At 47.8% G+C, this 18,974-nt stretch overlaps 2 protein-coding genes across 3 annotated transcripts in view; both read right to left on the bottom strand.

The window, feature by feature from the left end:
- Nucleotides 1–18,974, bottom strand: part of Myo1e (myosin IE) — a 127,022-nt gene that overhangs the window by 11,669 nt on the left and 96,379 nt on the right. For both annotated transcript variants that reach the window (XM_048333183.1, XM_048333182.1), the window contains 7 exons: nucleotides 17,823–17,937; nucleotides 17,191–17,360; nucleotides 14,647–14,792; nucleotides 8,289–8,435; nucleotides 7,525–7,682; nucleotides 6,337–6,429; nucleotides 2,967–3,168 (listed from right to left, as the gene is read on the bottom strand). In XM_048333183.1, coding sequence (XP_048189140.1) covers nucleotides 2,967–3,168; nucleotides 6,337–6,429; nucleotides 7,525–7,682; nucleotides 8,289–8,435; nucleotides 14,647–14,792; nucleotides 17,191–17,360; nucleotides 17,823–17,937 — 1,031 coding nt within the window. The remainder of the gene's footprint in view (nucleotides 1–2,966; nucleotides 3,169–6,336; nucleotides 6,430–7,524; nucleotides 7,683–8,288; nucleotides 8,436–14,646; nucleotides 14,793–17,190; nucleotides 17,361–17,822; nucleotides 17,938–18,974) is intronic.
- On the bottom strand, nucleotides 9,223–10,155 carry LOC125341046 (pro-FMRFamide-related neuropeptide FF-like). The gene is made up of 2 exons (XM_048333055.1): nucleotides 10,111–10,155; nucleotides 9,223–9,483 (listed from the first exon to the last, which is right to left on the bottom strand). The coding sequence occupies exons 1-2, from the start codon at nucleotides 10,153–10,155 to the stop codon at nucleotides 9,292–9,294; spliced, it is 237 nt and encodes a 78-aa protein (XP_048189012.1). The 3' UTR covers nucleotides 9,223–9,291.

Genomic DNA, 18,974 nt, shown 5'->3' with positions numbered 1-18,974 from the left:
CTGGTCTGCGATCCTCCTGTTTGTGCCCCCTATGTTATCTGTGACCCACAGGTGTGCATCTTGACCCCTGGCTTGTTTATAGAAATGAGGGTGTTGGGAACATTGTGCCCAGGCTGGCCTCAAATTGCAGTCCTTCCAAGTAGCTAGGATTGCAGGCAGAAGCAACTGTGTTTGCCTAAGATCCTTCCTAAGGCTGAGTGGCCACAGCCAATGTGTGTGGAGGAACGTAGGGCTCTCATAGCACCTCAACTTCCTGTGCTTAGGACAGACATTAGAAGACAAAACAAAACACAGAACAGGCAGGAAAATGGTAATGACCAGGAGATGACTGTACAGGTACTACCTCCCAGCCCCCTCTGCTTCTCTAAGGGTGTTGGTGAGACAGCTAGGGAACCGTGCAAGTGAGGGCTGGAAGAGAACAGTCGTGGATGAGACAGGGTGTTCTCCAATTGCCGACTTTGGGCTGCCAGCTGCTCCTATCTGGCCCATGTGCAAGTCTGCAAAGCAGGCTGAAGAACTGGGTTTGCTAGCCAAAACCGATGCACGCAGGAAGCCGGCAGCAGGGCGAAGCGCCTGGGTGTGTTAGGGGGATGGCTTTTACAAATCCTGTCTGGGCCAGGACATCCAGCGTCTCACATCTGGAGTGACATCTGCCTATCTAAGCAGTGTGGATCGATCCATATTCATGGGACAGCGCTAGAGGCCTTGTCAACTGCACAGCAGGTGCTCTTACATTACGGGTCGTCTTCAACATGTGCTCCACATGGGCTGAGAGCAGGAAAAGAAATGTGAATCTTGGGTCTCACACCCTGGCCTACCAGGAGATTCCGGTGTGCTCCGGGAGTGAGAGGACTATTGGCTGAGTTGGAGGCGTGGCTCACATGGTGTAGCACCCGTGAACAAGCAAAGCTCAGCAAGGGTCAGACCATGACTGTCAATCCCAGTACTGCTGGGGGAGCAAGGAAGAAAGAGGGAGTCATTGCTTGAGATGGAGTCGCCATTGTCCTTTCTGGGGGAAAAGAGGGCAGGAGGCATGCCTGGACAGCCGGAGGCCTAGGTTCAAACCCTGAGGCTGTAATGACAGAAGAAGGGTTGGAGACAGAGACAGAGACACACGGAGCGAGGGCAGCGGGAGCTCTGCTGAGGGCAACCTGGATGAGAAAACCCAGGACCCAAGGAGGCGATGCAGGCAGATTTGCTGGAGGGAAGGAGCAGCAGGAAGGAACATGGCGTTGCTCCTCTGGGCTCTGTGGTCTTTAGCACAGAAGAAAACCTGCGGCTGCCCCCACCCCCCGCGCAAAGCTGGGGTCCTGCAGCAGGTCTAGTTCACACTCGAGCTTCCTGAGCCGCTTCTGTTCTGGACACAGAGAGAAAGAAGGAAGGAAGTGGGAGAGAGGGAAGAGGAGGGAAAGGGCCGAGGTACTGGAGATTGATTATTCCACTGATTGTTCTACTATCTGAGCCACACCTCAGCGCTTAGGGAAGTTCTTCAAAAATGACTTCCACCAACCACCAGAGATCATATTTCACTATCAACATCATCACCACCATTATTACCATTGCCATCAAGCTACAGCCAAAGGAATAGTCTAGAACAAGTATCATGCTAAGCATCTCATATATGTTTATATATATACACACATATATATGTATGCTTATATATATTTATATATGTACATATACATATATAAATATATAATTTCTCCTCCCTTCAGGTTCCAGCCTTTGCAGTCAGTGCAGAAATAAGGAAACCGAGTCTCAGAGAGGATGAGTAGCAGCTCCAGTACCAAACCCAAGGCTATCATGGGATTTTCCTCCAGACTTAACTTCCTGTCAGTCTGTCATTTGACAACACTCCTCCACAGAGATCCTGCGAATTATTTTTTGTTCTTGTTGGTCATGGGGCTTGAACTCAGGGCCTGGGTGCTGTCGCTGAGCCTCTTTGTGCTCAAGGTTAGCACTCTACCACTTGAGCCAAAGCGTCACTTCCAGTTTTTGAGTGGCTAACTGGAGGTAAGAGTTTCATAAAAGTTTCACAGGGACTTTTCTGCCTAGGCTGGCTTTGAACCATGATCCTCAAACCTCAATCTCCTGAGTAGGCATTGAGCCACCAGTACCTGGTGATCCTGAGCTTTTTTGCTCAAGGCTGGTACTCTACCAGTTGAGCCACAGCTCTACATCCTGCTATTTTGGGGGGTGGGGTTGGATGGTAAGTTTAGTGGAGATAAGAGTCTCATGAATGTTCCTGCCTGGGCTGGCTTTGAACCGTCATCCTCAGATCTCTGCCTCCTAAGTAGTGAGGATGACAGATGTGAGCCACTGGCACCCAGCTTAGAATGTTCTTTTCCACCAGGGTCAAAGTCTATAGCTCCTGGCAGTTCCCTCCCTGACTGACCCTCGGCTTGATCCCAGCTCATGGCTAACCTCTGTTGCTCCACAAGGACCCATGGATGTCTAGACAGGCTCCCAGAAATCCTTGCTTTCTTAGGCTATGAAACCTGGTTCCTTTCACCACTCCTGATTTTCTTAGGCAAAGACTCTCCTGTGGATGCTATAAAGATTTAGATTCCTAACATGGTCATGTCATGGGGTACCAGGGCGTGATTCTTCACGCTGCTGAGACTCTTGGAGCAGATGCATTCATGTATCTCAGGCATGGGTAGAAATACCAACACAAAGCAACCTTAACTTTCCTCCACCAAAATACCGCGATTCCTCAGTCATGTCACACAGAATCATGTCAGGGCCCAGGGGGTTCTCCTCCTTCTAGAATCTCCACGCGAGGCCCTCTCTGAAGAACGAGATGATGTGTTGTGCGGTTGGCCGCACCGTTCCAAATGCCAGCTACAGCCCCACAGCCTTGCGTGGGAACTCAGAATCAATAGCCACGCCACCCCTGAACCTGCAAGGCTTCATGTCACTGATGAAGTTGGAGAGTGGTTTCACCCATGCCAGTCTTCTCTTACCCAGCAGCACCCTGGTCCGGCACCTTGAGGAAATCCAGGCTCTCCAGAGTCTGGGACACTCGGTCTGATCCTGTGGACTGTTGCCGTGGCAGGGGTGGGCGGGCCATGGAGGTGTACAGGCTTTTCTGATTGGACCTTTGGTTCCCAGGGGCGTGGGGTTGTGGCATCACTTGGTTTCTGATGATGCCATTCTGGTGGTATCCTGGAGAGGGCAGAGAGGAGAACACAGCTTCAGTTCTATGATCTGAGGCTGGAATGCCTCGGGTCGGTCATTTAACATCTCTGGTCCTCAGTTTCCCCATCTGAAAAATGAAGGGACCAAAGCAAATATACAGGAATGGAGCTGTGGTATTCTTTTATTTTCCTGGGGTATAAGTGAGAAATCAGATTGTATGCACTTCCAAGTTTGAGTCATCTGGTCTTAGAAAAAAAACACAAAACCACCAAATAACTAACCCTAGGGGTTGGAGGTGTGGCTCAGGTGGTAGAGGGCCAGCCAATAAGGAAAAGTGTTAGATAACTGAGTTGAAGTCCCAGTCTTGGGGGGAAAAAAAAGATGGCGTGCAGCTAAGGGGTAAGTGCATAGAACCGATGATGATGATGACAGAGCTAATAATACATCATAAATTTCCTAGGAAGTGCATCAAGGCATGGTTAAATTTGACAATGGGATTCTCAAATGTCTGGCTTTCAAAGCCCCCAGTCAAGGAGAGAGAGCGTACAGCTGGTTGGCAGCCATGTTTCCTGGGTGGGACTCAAGGGGGCAGGCAGGCAGCTGTTTAAACAGCTGCACATTCATGTTCTTTTTTGTCACACATGGGGCTTGAACGTGGGGCCTGGGCACTGTCCCTGAGCGTTCTTGTTCCTGGCCAGTGCTCTACCATTTTGAAGCACAGCACCACTTATGGTTTTCTGGTGGTTCATTGGAGATAGAGAGTCTGGCAGGCTCCCATGCCTGGGCTGGCTTAGAACTGTGATCCTCAGATCTCAGCCTCCTGAATAGCTAGGCTGATACGCATGAGCCACCAGCGCCGGCTTGCACTTTCCTTTTCCTGGAGTGAGTCTCAGGTGCCCTTGGCAGGAACTGGCTGTGTCGGAATGCAGGGGTCACTTCTACCCAGAAATGTGGCTACAGTCTTGGGACAAGCCAGATGAAGCACCTTTTTGGGATATATATTTTTTTTACTTGAGATTATAGAACTCCTAAGCTGGTGAGTGACAGTGAGATTATGAATTGGGGCGCTTAGTCTGGGGTCGTGGTGGGAAGGGGAAGTGGAGGAGGAGGCCCTCAGTCCTTCTTTCACTGATGGGACAAGGCAGGCAGGGAGAACAAGACTTCTCCGGCTCATAGTGAGCCGCCCTGGGAAAGCTCGTTCATTCATGAGCTGGGAGGGTGGCTTAGTGGTAGACTCCTGGCCTAGCGTGCATAAAGCCCTGGGTTCGATTCCTCAGCACCACATACACAGAAAAAGCTGGAAGTGGCGCTGTGGCTCAAGTGGTAGACTGCTAGCCTTGAGCAAAAGCAGCTCAGGGACAGTGCCTAGGGCCCTCCGTTCAAGCCCCAGTACTGGCAAAAATAAAAGACAAAACAAAAGTTCATCTATTCAAACGGATAGTGCAATGACCCTTTGTTTATAAAAGTATACTTCCTATCCAAAATAGACCCTGCTTTGAAAGTTTTCTCAGGCAGAGCCTTCAAGTTTCTCTTTTTTCCCTAAAAAATTTCCTTTCTGTTTTTCTCTCTCACTCTCTTTCTCTCCTTCCTCTCCTCTTTCTCCCTCCCCTTTCTCTCTTCTCTCCCCACGTCTCCCCATTGGCTCCGAGGCCTGGCTAGAGCTAAACACTTGAAGCAAATGTCTGTCATCTGGCAAGCGCGATCTGATTGGCTCCCCACAACATCCGTGAGGCCCACATGCTACCAAGGGTGCCAGGGAAAGGGGGGGAGGGTTTCTGTTAGAGCAAGAGGCTCCAAGTGGGGTTCACAGACAGGCCACGCCATGTGCTGTTAGAGACTTACTCACCCAAATGAGCTCAGAAATGGGGAAAAAAAATGAACTTGTAGAAATGTTCATGGCAGCTGGACAGATACATTTTATGCCTCTTGACTCTAACAATAAAAGTTTCTGGCTTGTATTTTGGGTGCTTTTACAATTTCATTGTTCTGCAAATTCTTTTTCTTTATATTTTCGCAAAAGTGTGGTTTGGGATGACCTAGGATTTTTTTTTCTTTTCACCCAAGAGATTTAAAATCCTGGTTCTTCACTTTTGCAGATAGTCCAGAAAGGGCTGATCCAATAGATTGTGGACAGTTGCTCATGGGACTCGGAAGAAATGGCCACTGACAGAGATTCGGAACCATGTTCAAGGTCAGATGGACTGTGCCTAATCTGACCTGAGATGACTTTGGCCAAAATAACTGAGAGCAAAGAATGTTCCAGCCACGTGGTCCTGGGCCAGTACCAGGAAGGCACACAACACAAAGCCTGCTTCTCCTGGCTGCCACCAGCTTTCCATTTTTCTCATGGATAAAAGAAAAAGGGGAGAAGCCATTCACTGGTGGCTCACCCCTAGCTAAGTAATCCTAACGACTCAGAAGGCTGCGATCAGGAGAATCAAGGTCTAAAGCCAGGCCTGGCACAACAAGTTGCGGAGACTTCATGTCTGGTTAATCAGCAAAAAGCCAGACTGGAGGCATGACTCAAGTGGTAGAGTACTAGGTGAACAGTACTGGCCAAGGAAGGAAGGGAGGGAGGGAGGGAGGGAGGGAGGAAGGGGAAGGAGAAAGAAAGAAAGGAGGGAAGGAAGGAAAGAGGGAAGGAGGGAGGGAGGAAAAGGAAAGAAAAGAAAAAATGAGTTGGCTGTCTGATTCCTAGCAAGTACAAGGAACCAAGAACCACCAAAAACAAATTTTAAAAAAATTGAAATGAGGGACCCCCCCCCAAATGCTTTTGTAGCAAGTTTCTAATTCTCACAGGTATTGTTTTATTCGGGGAGGTCTCCTGGATCTTCTTTGCCTAGGAGTAGATAGGTGTCTTTGTACTCACTCATGAAAGGATTACCTAGCTTCGAATCACCATGGTAGTATTTGGCTGGAGCTGGGGTTGAGATTGTTAGGGTTGTTGTGAGGGGGAGACCCCAGAAACAAGCCAGCACCCCACATCTTAAAGCTGACAGCCCCTGTCCCGGTACACTGAGGCCCCAAGGAGGTCCCAGTCGGGCTCATTTCTGCTCTATAATGAGCTGTGGTGGTTGGACATGTGATTGGCTGACAGGTGGTTGATTGACATGCGCATCCTCATTGGCTACTGCTTTCCTTCTCTAACCCATTTCAGAAGCTGGGACCCCAGCCTCGGGCGCATGCGCGGCTTACCCGGCGGAGGAGGCGCGGCTCTCATGGGGAAGTTGGCGTTGTGAGTCCCGCCAGAACGCCCGTGGTACTGCATGGTGTTCCTTCTGGTAGGACCTGAAATGGACAAGACAATGTGACCATGAGGACGGCTGCCGGCTTGGACGGGCTCCTCAAGCCCCAATATCAACGTATGCACACCCACTAGATAAATGAACGAAATAATAAGTAACTAAAAGCTTATTTAAAAAAAGAGGCTGGGAATGTGGCTCTGGGGGAGAAGGCTTGCCTAACATGCATGAGGTCCTGGGTTTGATGCTTCAGCACCACATACACAAAAGACAAATAAATCAAATGAAAACAGAAAAAAAAAAAGACTCAAGCCCTGGGGTGTAACTGTGTGTGTGTGTGTGTGTGTGTGTGTGTGTGTCTGTGTGTGTGTGTGTCTGTGTGTGTGTGTGTGTGTGTGTGTGTGTTTATTTTTGCCAGTCCTGGGACTTGAACTCAGGGCCCTGGGCACTGTCTCTGAGCTGCTTCTGCTCAAGGCTAGCACTCTACCACTTGAGCCACAGCGCCACTTCTGGCCTTTTCTGTTGATGTGGCGCTGAGGAATCGAACCCAGGGCTTCATGAATGTTAGGCAATTACTCTACCACTAAGCCACATTCCCAGTCCCTATTGTTTATTTGTTGGTTTGTTTTTGAGACATGGTTTCAATGCACAGGCCAGGCTGGCCTTGAACTCATGATTTTCCTGTCTGGATTTCCCAAATAACAGGATTACACAGACACACCACCACACCCAGCTCATATGTCTTTTTTCTTTTATTTTCTTCCAGTCCTAAGGCTTGAAACTCAAGGTCTGAGCACTGTCCCTGGGCTTTTGTGCTCAAGGCTAGCACATTACCACTTGTGTCACAGTGCCGCTTTCAGCTTTTTGGTGGTTCACTGGAGATTAGAGTCTCATGGACTTTCCTGCCTGGACTGGTTTTGAACCATGATCCTCAGATCTCAGCCTCCTGAGTAGCTGGGGATTACAGGTGTGAGCCACTGGTGCCTGGCTTTGCCCATTTCCTTTGATGCCGCATTAGTGTGAAACTTCCCATATAGGATGAAAGCCCCGTAGGGTGGGCCATGTGTCCCCACTCCTGTGCCCGGCCGCGCCCTGGGTGTGAGCGCTTGGTCTGAGGACAGTGGTCCGCTGGAATACTTACGGGAGTTCTTGGGCAGCCCGGGGCCGATGCTGACCTGCAGCACTTTGTTACTGGGCTTCAGGATGGCCAGGTCGCCGAAGCCTTGATGGAATTGCACTTGCCGGGAGCCCCCTGCACTCCAGGGACCCCAGTTCTCCTTCTTCAACTTTAATTCAAGCCTGCATCAAGCACATGTATTGACATGAAGTTAGACCAAAAGCAAAACCCTGAGCAAGCAGTTCACAGAGCTCTGCTACAAGGATGCTACAAAATGGATCCAGACCACATAATCTAATCCACTGGGGTAGTGCCTGCCTGTAACCCCAGCAACTCCGGAGGTGGAAGTGGGAAGGATTATGGTTCAAATACAACATGTACACAAACAAAATGAAAACAAACAAAAGAAGGGCTAGGGGTGGTACAACTCCTGGCCTTGCAAGTACAAGGCCAAGAGTTCAAACCCTACCACGGCCCCGAACAAACAAAGAGCCAGTTCCCTGAATCCCAGTCTTCCTTGCCTTACTGGAGGGGCTTTGTATAAAGGATAAAACACACTACTTCACGGACACATAAATGTGACCTACCCAAGGCCAATGACAACCATTCAGGGGGTCTTCAGCAGGCTCTAAGATGCCACTGGGGAAACTGAGGCACCACGATAGGGTGTGTGGAAACGGTGGGAGCCAGTGAGATCTAGTCCTCCCCACAAGCCTCCCCTCTTCTCAGACTGCACCCAGGAACAGTTCTCGTTTTTTTTACCCAGAAGTGTGGAATCCCCGACTTACGTATTGCTGAATTTTAGAGGTAGCTGCTTCTGTGTTTTCTCCTCATAACGCTTTGCTAAGAGGCTTAAGAATTCTGTTTTGAAGACACATTCGAGCAAACTGTCATATTCTTGCTCATGGAGAATAAAAATGTCATCTTGCATCGTGCTGTAAAGAGAGGAGACAAACTTAGTGGCATGGACACGGGTTATTCCATCATGACGTCATCATTATTTGGTGCTGGGGGTTGAACCCAGGACCTCATGCACGCTAGGAACATATTCCCAAGCACACCATGAGGTAGGATGGTGGCTGGTTTTGCTCATTATTAAGCCTTACACTGCAGGGCTAACTGGCCTTTACCCTGGCTTTTCTGTCCTTTCCCTCTCCCTCCTCCGACTTCTCTTCTTTCCCTTCTCTTTTTCAAAACCTTTAGGATAAAACTCACAACAATAAACTAGATGGAATCCATTTTCAAAGGAAATTCACCAGCCCATCCACAGCAGAATCAAAATCCTTTGTTGATGAGATGTTTCAAATCAAGAACTGAAGGCAGGCAGGTTCAAAGCCAGGCCAGGGAGGAGAGGCACTGAGACTCTGTTTTATCTCTACTGAACTACCACAAGTGCATCTGTGGCTTAAAGTGGGGTAGTGGTAGTCTTGAGTGAAAAAGTTCAGGAACAGAGCCCAGACCCCTGCTGCAAGCCCTAGAACATGCCTTTTTTTGCCAGTCCTGGTGCTTGAACTGAGGGTCTGGGCACTGTCTTTGAACTCTTTTGTTGTTGGTGGTCATGGGGTTTGAACTCTGGACCTGGGCGTTGTCTCTCAGCTTTTCCTGTGTATGTGGTACCTAGGAATCGAACCCAGGGCCTCATGCATGCCAGGCAAGCACTTTACCACTAGGCCAAACTCCTGACCCTAGGACCTTCCCCCCCCCATCCCCCAGAAGCCAGACCATTTTATTTGGGGAGACACATGACACTGTGGGGTGTGGGCCTTGCATGCAAACACAGGGATGGCACTGTTACTTCTTCCCAAAGCTCTGAGGGGTAGCCAGGCTCCAGAACTCTCCAGCCTGGGGACTCAGCCTCTCATTGCTCCAGGGCCCCTGGGCATTTCTACCAAACCTCTGGGGCTGAAACCGGAAGGCTGGACTCTGGCCAGATCTCTCCATGGCTTGGAGCAGGGAGCGTAAGAGGGACCCAGGGCTTGCTGTCTGTGGGGTAGGACCTGCTTTTTAAAAAATAAAATTTAGGGCTGGGAATATGGCCTAGTGGTAAAGCGCTCACCTCGTTCGTATACATGAAGCCCTGGGTTCAATTGCCCAGCACCACATATATAGAAAACAGCCAGAGGTGGCGCTGTGGCTCAAGTGGCAGAGTGCTAGCCTTGAGCAAAAAGAAGCCAGGGACAGTGCTCAGGCCCTGAGTCCAAGGCCCAGGACCGGAAAAAAAAAATAAATAAATAAAAATAAAAAATAAAATTTAAATTTAAAAGATCCAGGAAACCTGTGAAGAGAAGGTATCACTGATCTCTGGCTCCTAGACCCTTTCTCTTAAAAGTCTTGCCCTCATCCTTTTGCTTCTCTCTGACTCGGCTTAGACAATGAATCTTTTTCTTCCACTTCTGTTTTGGGGGCCTATTCTTTAGCTCTCTCCTCCTCACTATTCAGGCCTCAGATAAGAGAAGGCTGCTCAGGGTGGTTCTACTCATTCACCAAATTTCCAAGAGGTAAAGTCTTCGCTTCTTCTCTTTGCTAAGCTCTCTGCTTCTTGTACAACCGTTTGCTGTCGGTGCCTTCAATAACTTTGTCAGACTGAGATAATGAACTCTTGGCCCGAACCTTCAGGTCAATGAGCAACAACTTGGATGCGTAGCCTTCCACCATCGATTCCCAACCCCCACCCTTGGACGACCCAAGCGTGCAGTGTGCTGCAGCCAGTCCTCGCCCAGTTCAACCTGTACCCCCCAGCCCAGGTTTCTGGAACTGGATCCTTACAAAGCTTGGAGATGTATTTATTCTACAGGGGGGGAAAAAAAATCAGACTTATCTTTGGCCTCTACCTCTGTCTATTCATAGGCCCAAACTACAATCCCTCCCAGGTATCTGACAATGTCCTTTGTGTTGAAAAATCCGCTCACTGGCCTCTGGTTGGGCTTGGACTTTGGATCTGATTCTGTATCTTTGTGGTTTTTTTGTGGTATGGCCGACCACACTAGAAAAAAAAAATCTCCTTTTATTCTTGTCACCAAGAATAGAGCAGCTTCACAAAGTGTTTGTTACAAAACACTGGATATATTCTGGGTTTTTTTTTTTTTTAAAGAAAGCTGAAAGGCAATGTGGAACTATAACTCTAGCCTTTATTGAGCCTTCATAATTGTTCTTCCCCCTGCTGGCACTGGTGGTGCCTTGTCTATAAATCCTAGCTGCTCAGGAGGCTGGGATCTGAGGATCATGGTTCAAAGCAAGCCTGCACAAATGTCCAGGAGACTCCCCCCACCCCCAGTCCTGCAGCTTGGACTCGGGGCCTGAGCACTGTCCCTGCCTTCTTTTTGCTCAAGGCTAGCACTCTACCACTTGAGCCACAGCGCCACTTCTGGCTTTTTCTGTGTATGTGGTGCTGAGGAATCGAACCCAGGGCTTCATGCATGCTAGGCAAGCATTCTACCGCTAGGCCACATTCCCAGCCCTGGGAGACTCTTATCTCCAATAAACTACGCCAAAATAGCTCAAGTGGTAGAGTGCAAAAGAAGCACAGGGAGAGTACCCAGTTCCTGAGTTCAAGTCCCGATGACCCTCCCAAAACAAAACAGAGCAAAACAAACCAGAAGGCCAGAAGGAGAAAGAGCCATATTACAGCAGATTCTGATTTCTCTATGTTCTCTTCCACACCCTCTCTCCTCAACACCACACAATCACTGGGTTATTTTGAAAGCACATATAAATATTAGATCATTTTATGCTTCAATATTTCAGTGTATAACATTAAAACACTGTCTCTGGACGTATACAAAAATAACCACAATGCCATTATCACATCTAAACAAACAACCAGTAAATCCTTCCTTTCATCTATTTACCACCGTGCCCATTTCCCTCTTGCTGTCTAATTGCTTCTGGAAGGTTCCATCATGAGAATCAGGAGCTCACGGACCAGACTGATGCGTCTTTACTGGAAGATTCCATTAGGGAAAGCAACTGGCAAGTCAGATACGTTCTTGGAAACCTATGCAAACCTTGCAATTCCTTGCCTGAAGAACCAAGACAAGTGAGAAAATCCAGTGTCTGGATGGCAGGTGTGGCGTGTGTGCAAGACACAATCACACCTCCATCACGCTGTGCACATGCGCAGTCGTCGGTGGCCACAATTCATTTTTACAGCAGGCTTCATTCTGCTCACATCATTCCGCCTCTGGTGGCTTTCCTTGCTTGCATTGTTTGGCAGGAGGTAATCCTGGGGTTTACAGAGCCTCATGCTTGCTAGGCAGGTGCTCAACCGCTGGAGCGATGCTTCCAGCTCTTTCTGATTCAGGCTACTTTTTTTCCACATAGGATTTTGTGCCATTTTGTTTTCTTTCTTCCATCCCTCCCTCCTTTTGTTCCCCTCCCTCCCTCCCTCTCTCCCTCCCTCTCTCCCTCCCTCTCTCCCTCCCTCTCTCCCTCCCTCCCTCCTCTCTCTCTCTCTCTCTCTCTCTCTCTCTCTCTCTCTCTCTCCTACCTTCCTTCCTTCCTGCCCAGGACTGCACTCTTCCCTGCCTATGCTTCATGGGAGAATTGGGAATTCGTGTTTGAACTCATGCCCAGTTGTTTATTAAAATGGGGTCTTGATAACTTTTTCACCTGGCCAGCCTTGAACCAGGATCCTCCAGATCTCTGCTTCCTAAACAGCTAGGATTACAGGAATAAGCCACCATGCTCAGACATCTTACTTGGAGTCCGATAACTGGTCTAACCAGATGTTTAAAGGCAAGGAGGAAATAATAATTTTGGTTAACATGGACCATACACAACAACTATCATGTGAAGATTATAAGTGGTGGGTGGTGGTGGTGGTGGTGGGTGGTGGTGGTGGTGGTGGTGGTGGTGTGTGTGTGTGTGTGTGTGTGTGTGTATACAAGGGCTTGGATTTAAGGCCTGAACATTGTTCCTTTGCTTTCTTGCTCAAGGTTGGTGCTCTATCACTTAAGCCACATCTTCAGTTCCAGTTTTTTGGTGGTTATTTAGAAATAAGAGTCTCATGGAATTTCCTGCTCTGGCTGGCTTCAAATCTCAATCTTCAGATCTCAACCTACTGAGTAGTTAGGATTAGAGGTGTGAGCCACTGGTGCCTGGCTCTGAGTTGACATGTTTGAAATAACTGAAACCTTTCAGACACTGCCTGGCCCTTTATGTAGAAAAATTAGGAACAAATAGAAATAGGCCACCATACAGACACAGGCAAGAATGGACATGCTGAAACACGCTTTTCATTCATTATGCATGGCCCAGAGCAGGAATTCCAGCCTAGTGGGTTAGATGCCTGAGCACTGAAAAATCTCTGCTTTCTCCAGAGCCTAGAACTTTTGATTTGATTTTTAGTCGGTCATGGTGCTTGAACTTGGGGCGTGGGAGCTGTCCCTGAGCTCTTCTGCTCAAGGCCAGTGCTCTACCACTTTGAGTGATAGCTCTACTTCCAGTTTTCTGGTGGTTAATTGGAGATAAGAGTCTCACAGACTTTCTTGCCTGGGTTGGTTTCAAACCGTGATCCTCAGATCTCAGCCTCCTGAGTAGCTAGGATGACAGGCGTGAGACACTGGTACTTGGCTGGAACTTCTAATTTTGTGAAGAAGGATTGAAAGCTATGTCCTGATTCCAAGCTGACATGTTCACAAGAGATCAGAACATCTCTTATTTATTTATTTATTTATTTATTTATTTATTTATTTATTTATTGGGTGGTACTGGGGTTTAAACTCAGGGCTTTGTACTTGCTAAATAGATGCGCTACTACTTAAGCCATACCTCCAGTTTTTTTTTTTTTTTTTGGGGGGGGGGGGACAGTCCTGGGGCTTGAACTCAGGGCCTGAGCACTGTCCCTGGCTTTTTTTTTTTTTTGCTCAAGGCTAGCACTCTGCCACTTGAGCCACAGCGCCCCTTCTGGCCATTTTCTGTATATGTGGTGCTGGGGAATTGAACCCAGGGCCTCATGTATACGAGGTAAGCACTCTTGCCACTAGGCCATATCCCCAGCCCCACACCTCCAGTTATGAGGGAGACAGGGTCTTGCTCTTTTCACCCAAAGCAACCTCTAAGTCACAATCCTCCTTTGTCTTACACTTGCCATTCAAGATGGGATGGCAGGTGTGCACTACTATGCTAAGCTGGGATTTCTTCTCTCTAGAGAAGCAGAGGAGACCATTTGCCAAGGAAAATAGCCCTGGCAGGAAAGAGCCATGGCTCTTAGGAGTGTGGAGTCTTTCAGAAACAAGCATCACTTCAATCCCAAGTGCGCACTGGACCAGACTGGGGGAGGAGCTGGGAGGGGTGGGGAGGAGCCAGAGGGAGGAGGGGATGGGGAGGACACCAGGCCTGAAGATCTCAGAGACCCATCTACAGACACCACAAAAGAAAACTTCCTGTCCAGGGCCCTGTGGCCTGCGTTTGCTGGTAAGTGGTTAGACTGGGACCCGGCACAAGGCTCTGACTCGTTTGCTTCCGCTTCAGGAAGAGCCAGGCTCCTCCGATCCTCTTCGCACAGGTCCATTTCTCAAATGCTAAGAAAACATCGACTCTTGCTCGGAGGAGCTGACCAGATGGAAGACTTGCTTTTTGGGTGGAGGAAGTAGTCCTGGGGTTTGAACTTTCGGGGTTTAACATTGTGAGGGAGGCACTTTACCACTCGAGCCATGCCCCCTGGCTGTTTTTGCTCTGTTTATTTATTTTCAGATAGGGTCTCATGCTTCTGCCCAAATTGATTTTGCCTTGTTTTTTTTTTTTTTTTTTTGGTTTTTTATAGTCTCCCCCCTGCCCCCGAGCTGAGGACTGAACTCAGGGCCTTGCGCTCACCAGGCAGGTGGTCTTCCACTGAGCCAGATCCCCAGGCCACCAAACTGACTTTGAATTGTGATTTTCCTACTGACATCTCGCAGTAGCTGGGATGGCAAGCTTGAGCCACCATACCAAGCCACTACTCGTTGTGGGTATCTTATTCCGGTTCTCATGTGGGGACCCCCAGGAATTAGGATATTATTCGAGTCCTTTTTTGAGGAGGAGAGAAATTGCATCCTCTTCCATCATGATTTTGACAAGTGGGGGGGGGGGGGTGGTGACTCTGTTTGGAACTGCAGTGTTGAGAAGAGAGAGCTGCGCTGTTGCCTCTATCTACCCCTCCCGGCTCACCTGAGAGACACCGACAGGATTCGCTCCATCTCGATCCTCCGCTTCAGGACCTCCTTCACAAGGCCTTTGTCTGGGCCCTGCTTGACCTTTTCTCGGCCGATCAAGTACATGCACTTGGGGGTCAGCAGTAGGTCTCGTTTGACACCCTGGAATGAAAGGAGCTATGAGAAGGTAGCTCAGGTGGGCCCTGGTGGCTCACACCTGTCATCCTAGCTACCCAGGAGGCTGAGATCTGAGGATCAAGGTTCAAAGCCAATCCAGTAGGAAAGGAAGTCTGTGAGGGTCTTGTCTCCAATTAATCACTCAAAAAAAAACTAGTAGTAGAGGGGCTGGGAATATGGCAAGAGCGCTTGCCTCGTATACACAAAGTCCTGGGTTTAATTCCCCAGCACCACATATATAGAAAATGGCCAGAAGTGGCGCTGTGGCTCAAGTGGCAGACTGCTAGCCTTGAGCAAAAAGAAGCCAGGGACAGTGCTCAGGCCCTGAGTCCAAGGCCCAGGACTGGAAAAAACAACAACAACAAACTTGTAGTAGAGCTATAGCTCCAAATGATAGAACATTAGCCTTGAGCAAAAGAGCTCAGGGACATGACTGACATTAAAAAAAAAAAAAAAAAAAAGCAGCAAATGCCTATGCAGCATATTTCTTTCTTTTTTTTTTTTTTTTTTTTGCCAGTCCTGGGCCTTGGACTCAGGGCCTGAGCACTGTCCCTGGCTTCTTTTTGCTCAAGGCTAGCACTCTGCCACTTGAGCCACAGTGCCACTTCTGGCCATTTTCTATATATGTGGTGCTGGGGAATCGAACCCGGGGCTTCATGTATACAAGGCAAGCACTCTTGCCACTAGGCCATATTCCTAGTCCCTGCAGCATAGTTCTTATTAAATTAATAATTATTCCATTTTTTTCTGATCCAAAAAAAAATGACAGAAAGGGCCAAGAATATGACTTAGTGGTACGGTGCTTGCTTAGCATGCATGAGTCCTGGGTTCAATTCCTCAGTACCACAGAAAAAGCCAGAAATGGCTTGTGGTTCAAGTGGTATAGTGCTAGCCTTGAGCAAAATAAGCACAGAAACAGCACCCAGGCCCTGAGTTCAAGCCCCAGGACTAGCCAAAAAAAAGAGTGAAAGATATCAAATAAGAATTGGTTGGGGGCTGGGAATATGGCCTAGTGGCAAGAGTGCTTGCCTCCTACACATGAAGCTCTAGGTTCGATTCCCCAGCACCACATATATGGAAAACGGCCAGAAGTGGCGCTGTGGCTCAAGTGGCAGAGTGCTAGCCTTGAAAGGGAAGAAGCCAGGGACAGTGCTCAGGCCCTGAGTCCAAGGCCCAGACTGCCCCCCCCCCCACAAAAAAAAAAAAGAATTGGTTAATGAGAAGTTGTTTTTTTTTTTTAAATGAAGCATTTATTGAATGGAGTGTGAGTATACTAAATATTAATTATATTGTATATTTACATAGGAAGTTCAGGGGAAATGAAGAGAAAATTCAATGTATATTCTACAAAACTAAGAGAGAGGGGATGGGTGAGATTACTGCAAGGGGGGCATTGGTCAAGACCCACTGTCATCATAAACTACTTTGCAAACTCCTTTGTACAACTAAATACCTAAAAAATTGTGTGTGTGTGTGTGTGTGTGTGTGTGTGTGTGTGTGTGTGTGAAGTATTTCCTGATATAAACAAAGCCAGGACATACAAGTATGTGACGTACATTGTGCTTTTTGTAAAACTAAGTTTGCAAACATATGAATGCACAAGAAAAAAGATTTGAAGGATAAACACAACATGTTCACGGTTGATTCTGTCTGTTTTTCCTTTGGCTTACCTGGTTTGTTGTTTTTTTTTAATCTAATTAACATGATCTGCTTTGTCATTCAGAATAATTCACAAGTTACTGCAATTTTGTTGTAATTTTTGATCATACTGTGGTGTTTTGTTTTCAGTTTAAATACAAATATGAAGGGGCTTCATGGTGGTGTTTCCACAGTGCTGGGGTTTGAATTCAGGACCTTGAATTTCTAGACAGGTGTTGTACCACTTGAATCACACCTCAGTCTCATTTTTTTTTTTTTTTTTTTTTGCTTAAAGTTTTCTTTTTTGAGCAAGGTTATGCATTTTGGCCCTTCTATCTTCCCCTCAATGGCTGAGATGACACGCATCTTGAACTCAGGGCCTCGGCTTGGGCCCTTCGTTTTTCCTCAAGGCTGCTGATCAAACATTGATTCACTGGAGCTAAGAGTCTCCTGCCTGGGCTGACTTTGAACTGCAGTCCTCAGATCTCAGCTTCCTGCATAGCTAGGATTTCAGGCATGCGCCACTGGTACCCAGGTCACGGCGGGCTAGCTCACAGAGCTGGGCCCTGTGGACATCCTATCTGGGCTGGCCTGACACGTTCATCTTGTCTATCTCTGCCTCCAGAGTAGCTGGGATGGCAGCTATAGGAGTTGCCATTCTCAGCAAGTGATGTGTGGTTCTTTTAAGACAAACACAAAAGTGAGGAGCGTGTGGGTGAGGCTCAGAGCGCGTGGCCACGCATACCTTGAATCGCCTGTCGTACTTGGTGACCGTGTCGGCAAAGTCGATCTTCTCCCTCTTGCCCACAAACTGCTGGAGCTCCGGGTGTTCCTCCATCCCGATGTAGTCCCCAATGAAGTTCCGATTGATGCTGTTTCTCCTCCTCTCCTTCTTGTTCAACAATAGGTCTGAGGCTTTAATTCCCAGGAGAACGGGCAAGGGCAGAGGAGAGAAAATACACAAAGAAACACCATTTAGCACAAGACTTCGTGTGTGTGTGTGTGTGTGTGTGTGTGTGTGTACGTGCACACACACGTACCTGTCCTGGGGCTTGAACTCTAGGCTTGGTCACTGTCCCTGAGCTTTTGTGCTCAAGGCTGGGACTTGACCACTGGAGCCACAGCGCTACTTCCGGCTGTTTTTTAGTGGTTCATTGGAGATAAAGTGTCTCACAGACTTTCCTGCCCAGGTTGGCTTTGAACCACCATCCTTCAGATCTCAGCCTCCTTAGTAGCTGGGATTACAGGTGTGAGTCACCAGCGCCTGGCAGGAGCATTTAACTCAATATGTACAATCAAATGCATGGTGCAAGCTCAGTTAAGCAACGACTTATTCCTAAGATTCACTAAATGAATGAAATGAGATTACTAACATACCTTCTTCCCTCATTTGGACATATTTCTTCCGGGCCACGAATTTTCTCCAGGATTTCTGTATTACCCGGGCGTACCCATCGTACTTCCTCTCTCTCATCTCTTCTAGAAGAAATAACTGTGAATGCAGAGAAAAGAAGTGTGAGCCAGGCCAGCGGACTCAACGTCAGTCCTGGTCATGGTTATTATTTCAAGGACAGTCAAGGACATGGATGAGAAGCCGCTTGTCAGACTCATGAATGAGTATGAAACCGGATTACCACAGCATATTATTTATGGTCATTCTAAATCTATTGCTTTTCTTCCCAATCTCACCCTTCCAGGTAGCCTGGGATGACAAGAATGTGCCACTATGCTCTGCTCTGGTTGAAAAGTGTAGTAGGGGGGAGGGGGGTATCTCTCGACTTTTCTTGCCCAAGCTAGCTTTGATTCACGATTCTCCCAATCTCAGCCTCCTAAACCACCAGCATCTGACTCCATGCATAGATTTTTTTTTTCTTTTAAGGAAAAGTAAGGCTAAATGGCTGGATCTGAGTGTGTTATAATGGTCTCTGGCTGGGTGCTCATGGCTCTTTCCTGTAATCCCAACTCTCAGGAGGCTGAGATCTGAGGATCATGGTTCAAAGCCAGCCTGAGCAGGAAAGTCTATGAGACTCTTACTTTCAATGAACCACTAAAGAAGCTAGAAGTGGCACTGGGGCTCAAGTGGTAGAGTGCTAGCCTTGAGCAAAAAAGCTCAGGGACAGTGCTCAGGCCCTGAGTTCAAGCCCTAGGACCAGCACAATAAAAACAAACAAACAAATGAAAAAACCCTCAATGGGTGTTAGATATAAATTCCCAAAGCTCAAGTGAATTGGGACCCAAAAAACCACCTTATGAAAACTATGGAAGCCATTTTAATTTATACATGGGAAATTAGCAAGTCAAAGAGGAAGCAGCACTGTCCCAGTTTAGAAAGAACAGGAGCGCTTCTGTGGGTTGCTTAATGGCGTATGACACAACATTTTCATTTTATATTTGGAAATGAAATGGCAGTGGGGCTACAAATAACTCCAGAGTGGAGAGGAAGAAAAAAAAAAAAAAAACGCTACCACAAACTCTTCCTAAATGGGTTCTAGCAATGTGGGCTGTGTATTTATTTAATAATCGTTATGG

This window comes from Perognathus longimembris, chromosome 23 (genome assembly GCF_023159225.1).
Source record: "Perognathus longimembris pacificus isolate PPM17 chromosome 23, ASM2315922v1, whole genome shotgun sequence".
Classification (NCBI taxonomy): Eukaryota; Metazoa; Chordata; class Mammalia; order Rodentia; family Heteromyidae; genus Perognathus; species Perognathus longimembris.
This window is presented reverse-complemented; position numbering and strand designations above follow the sequence as displayed.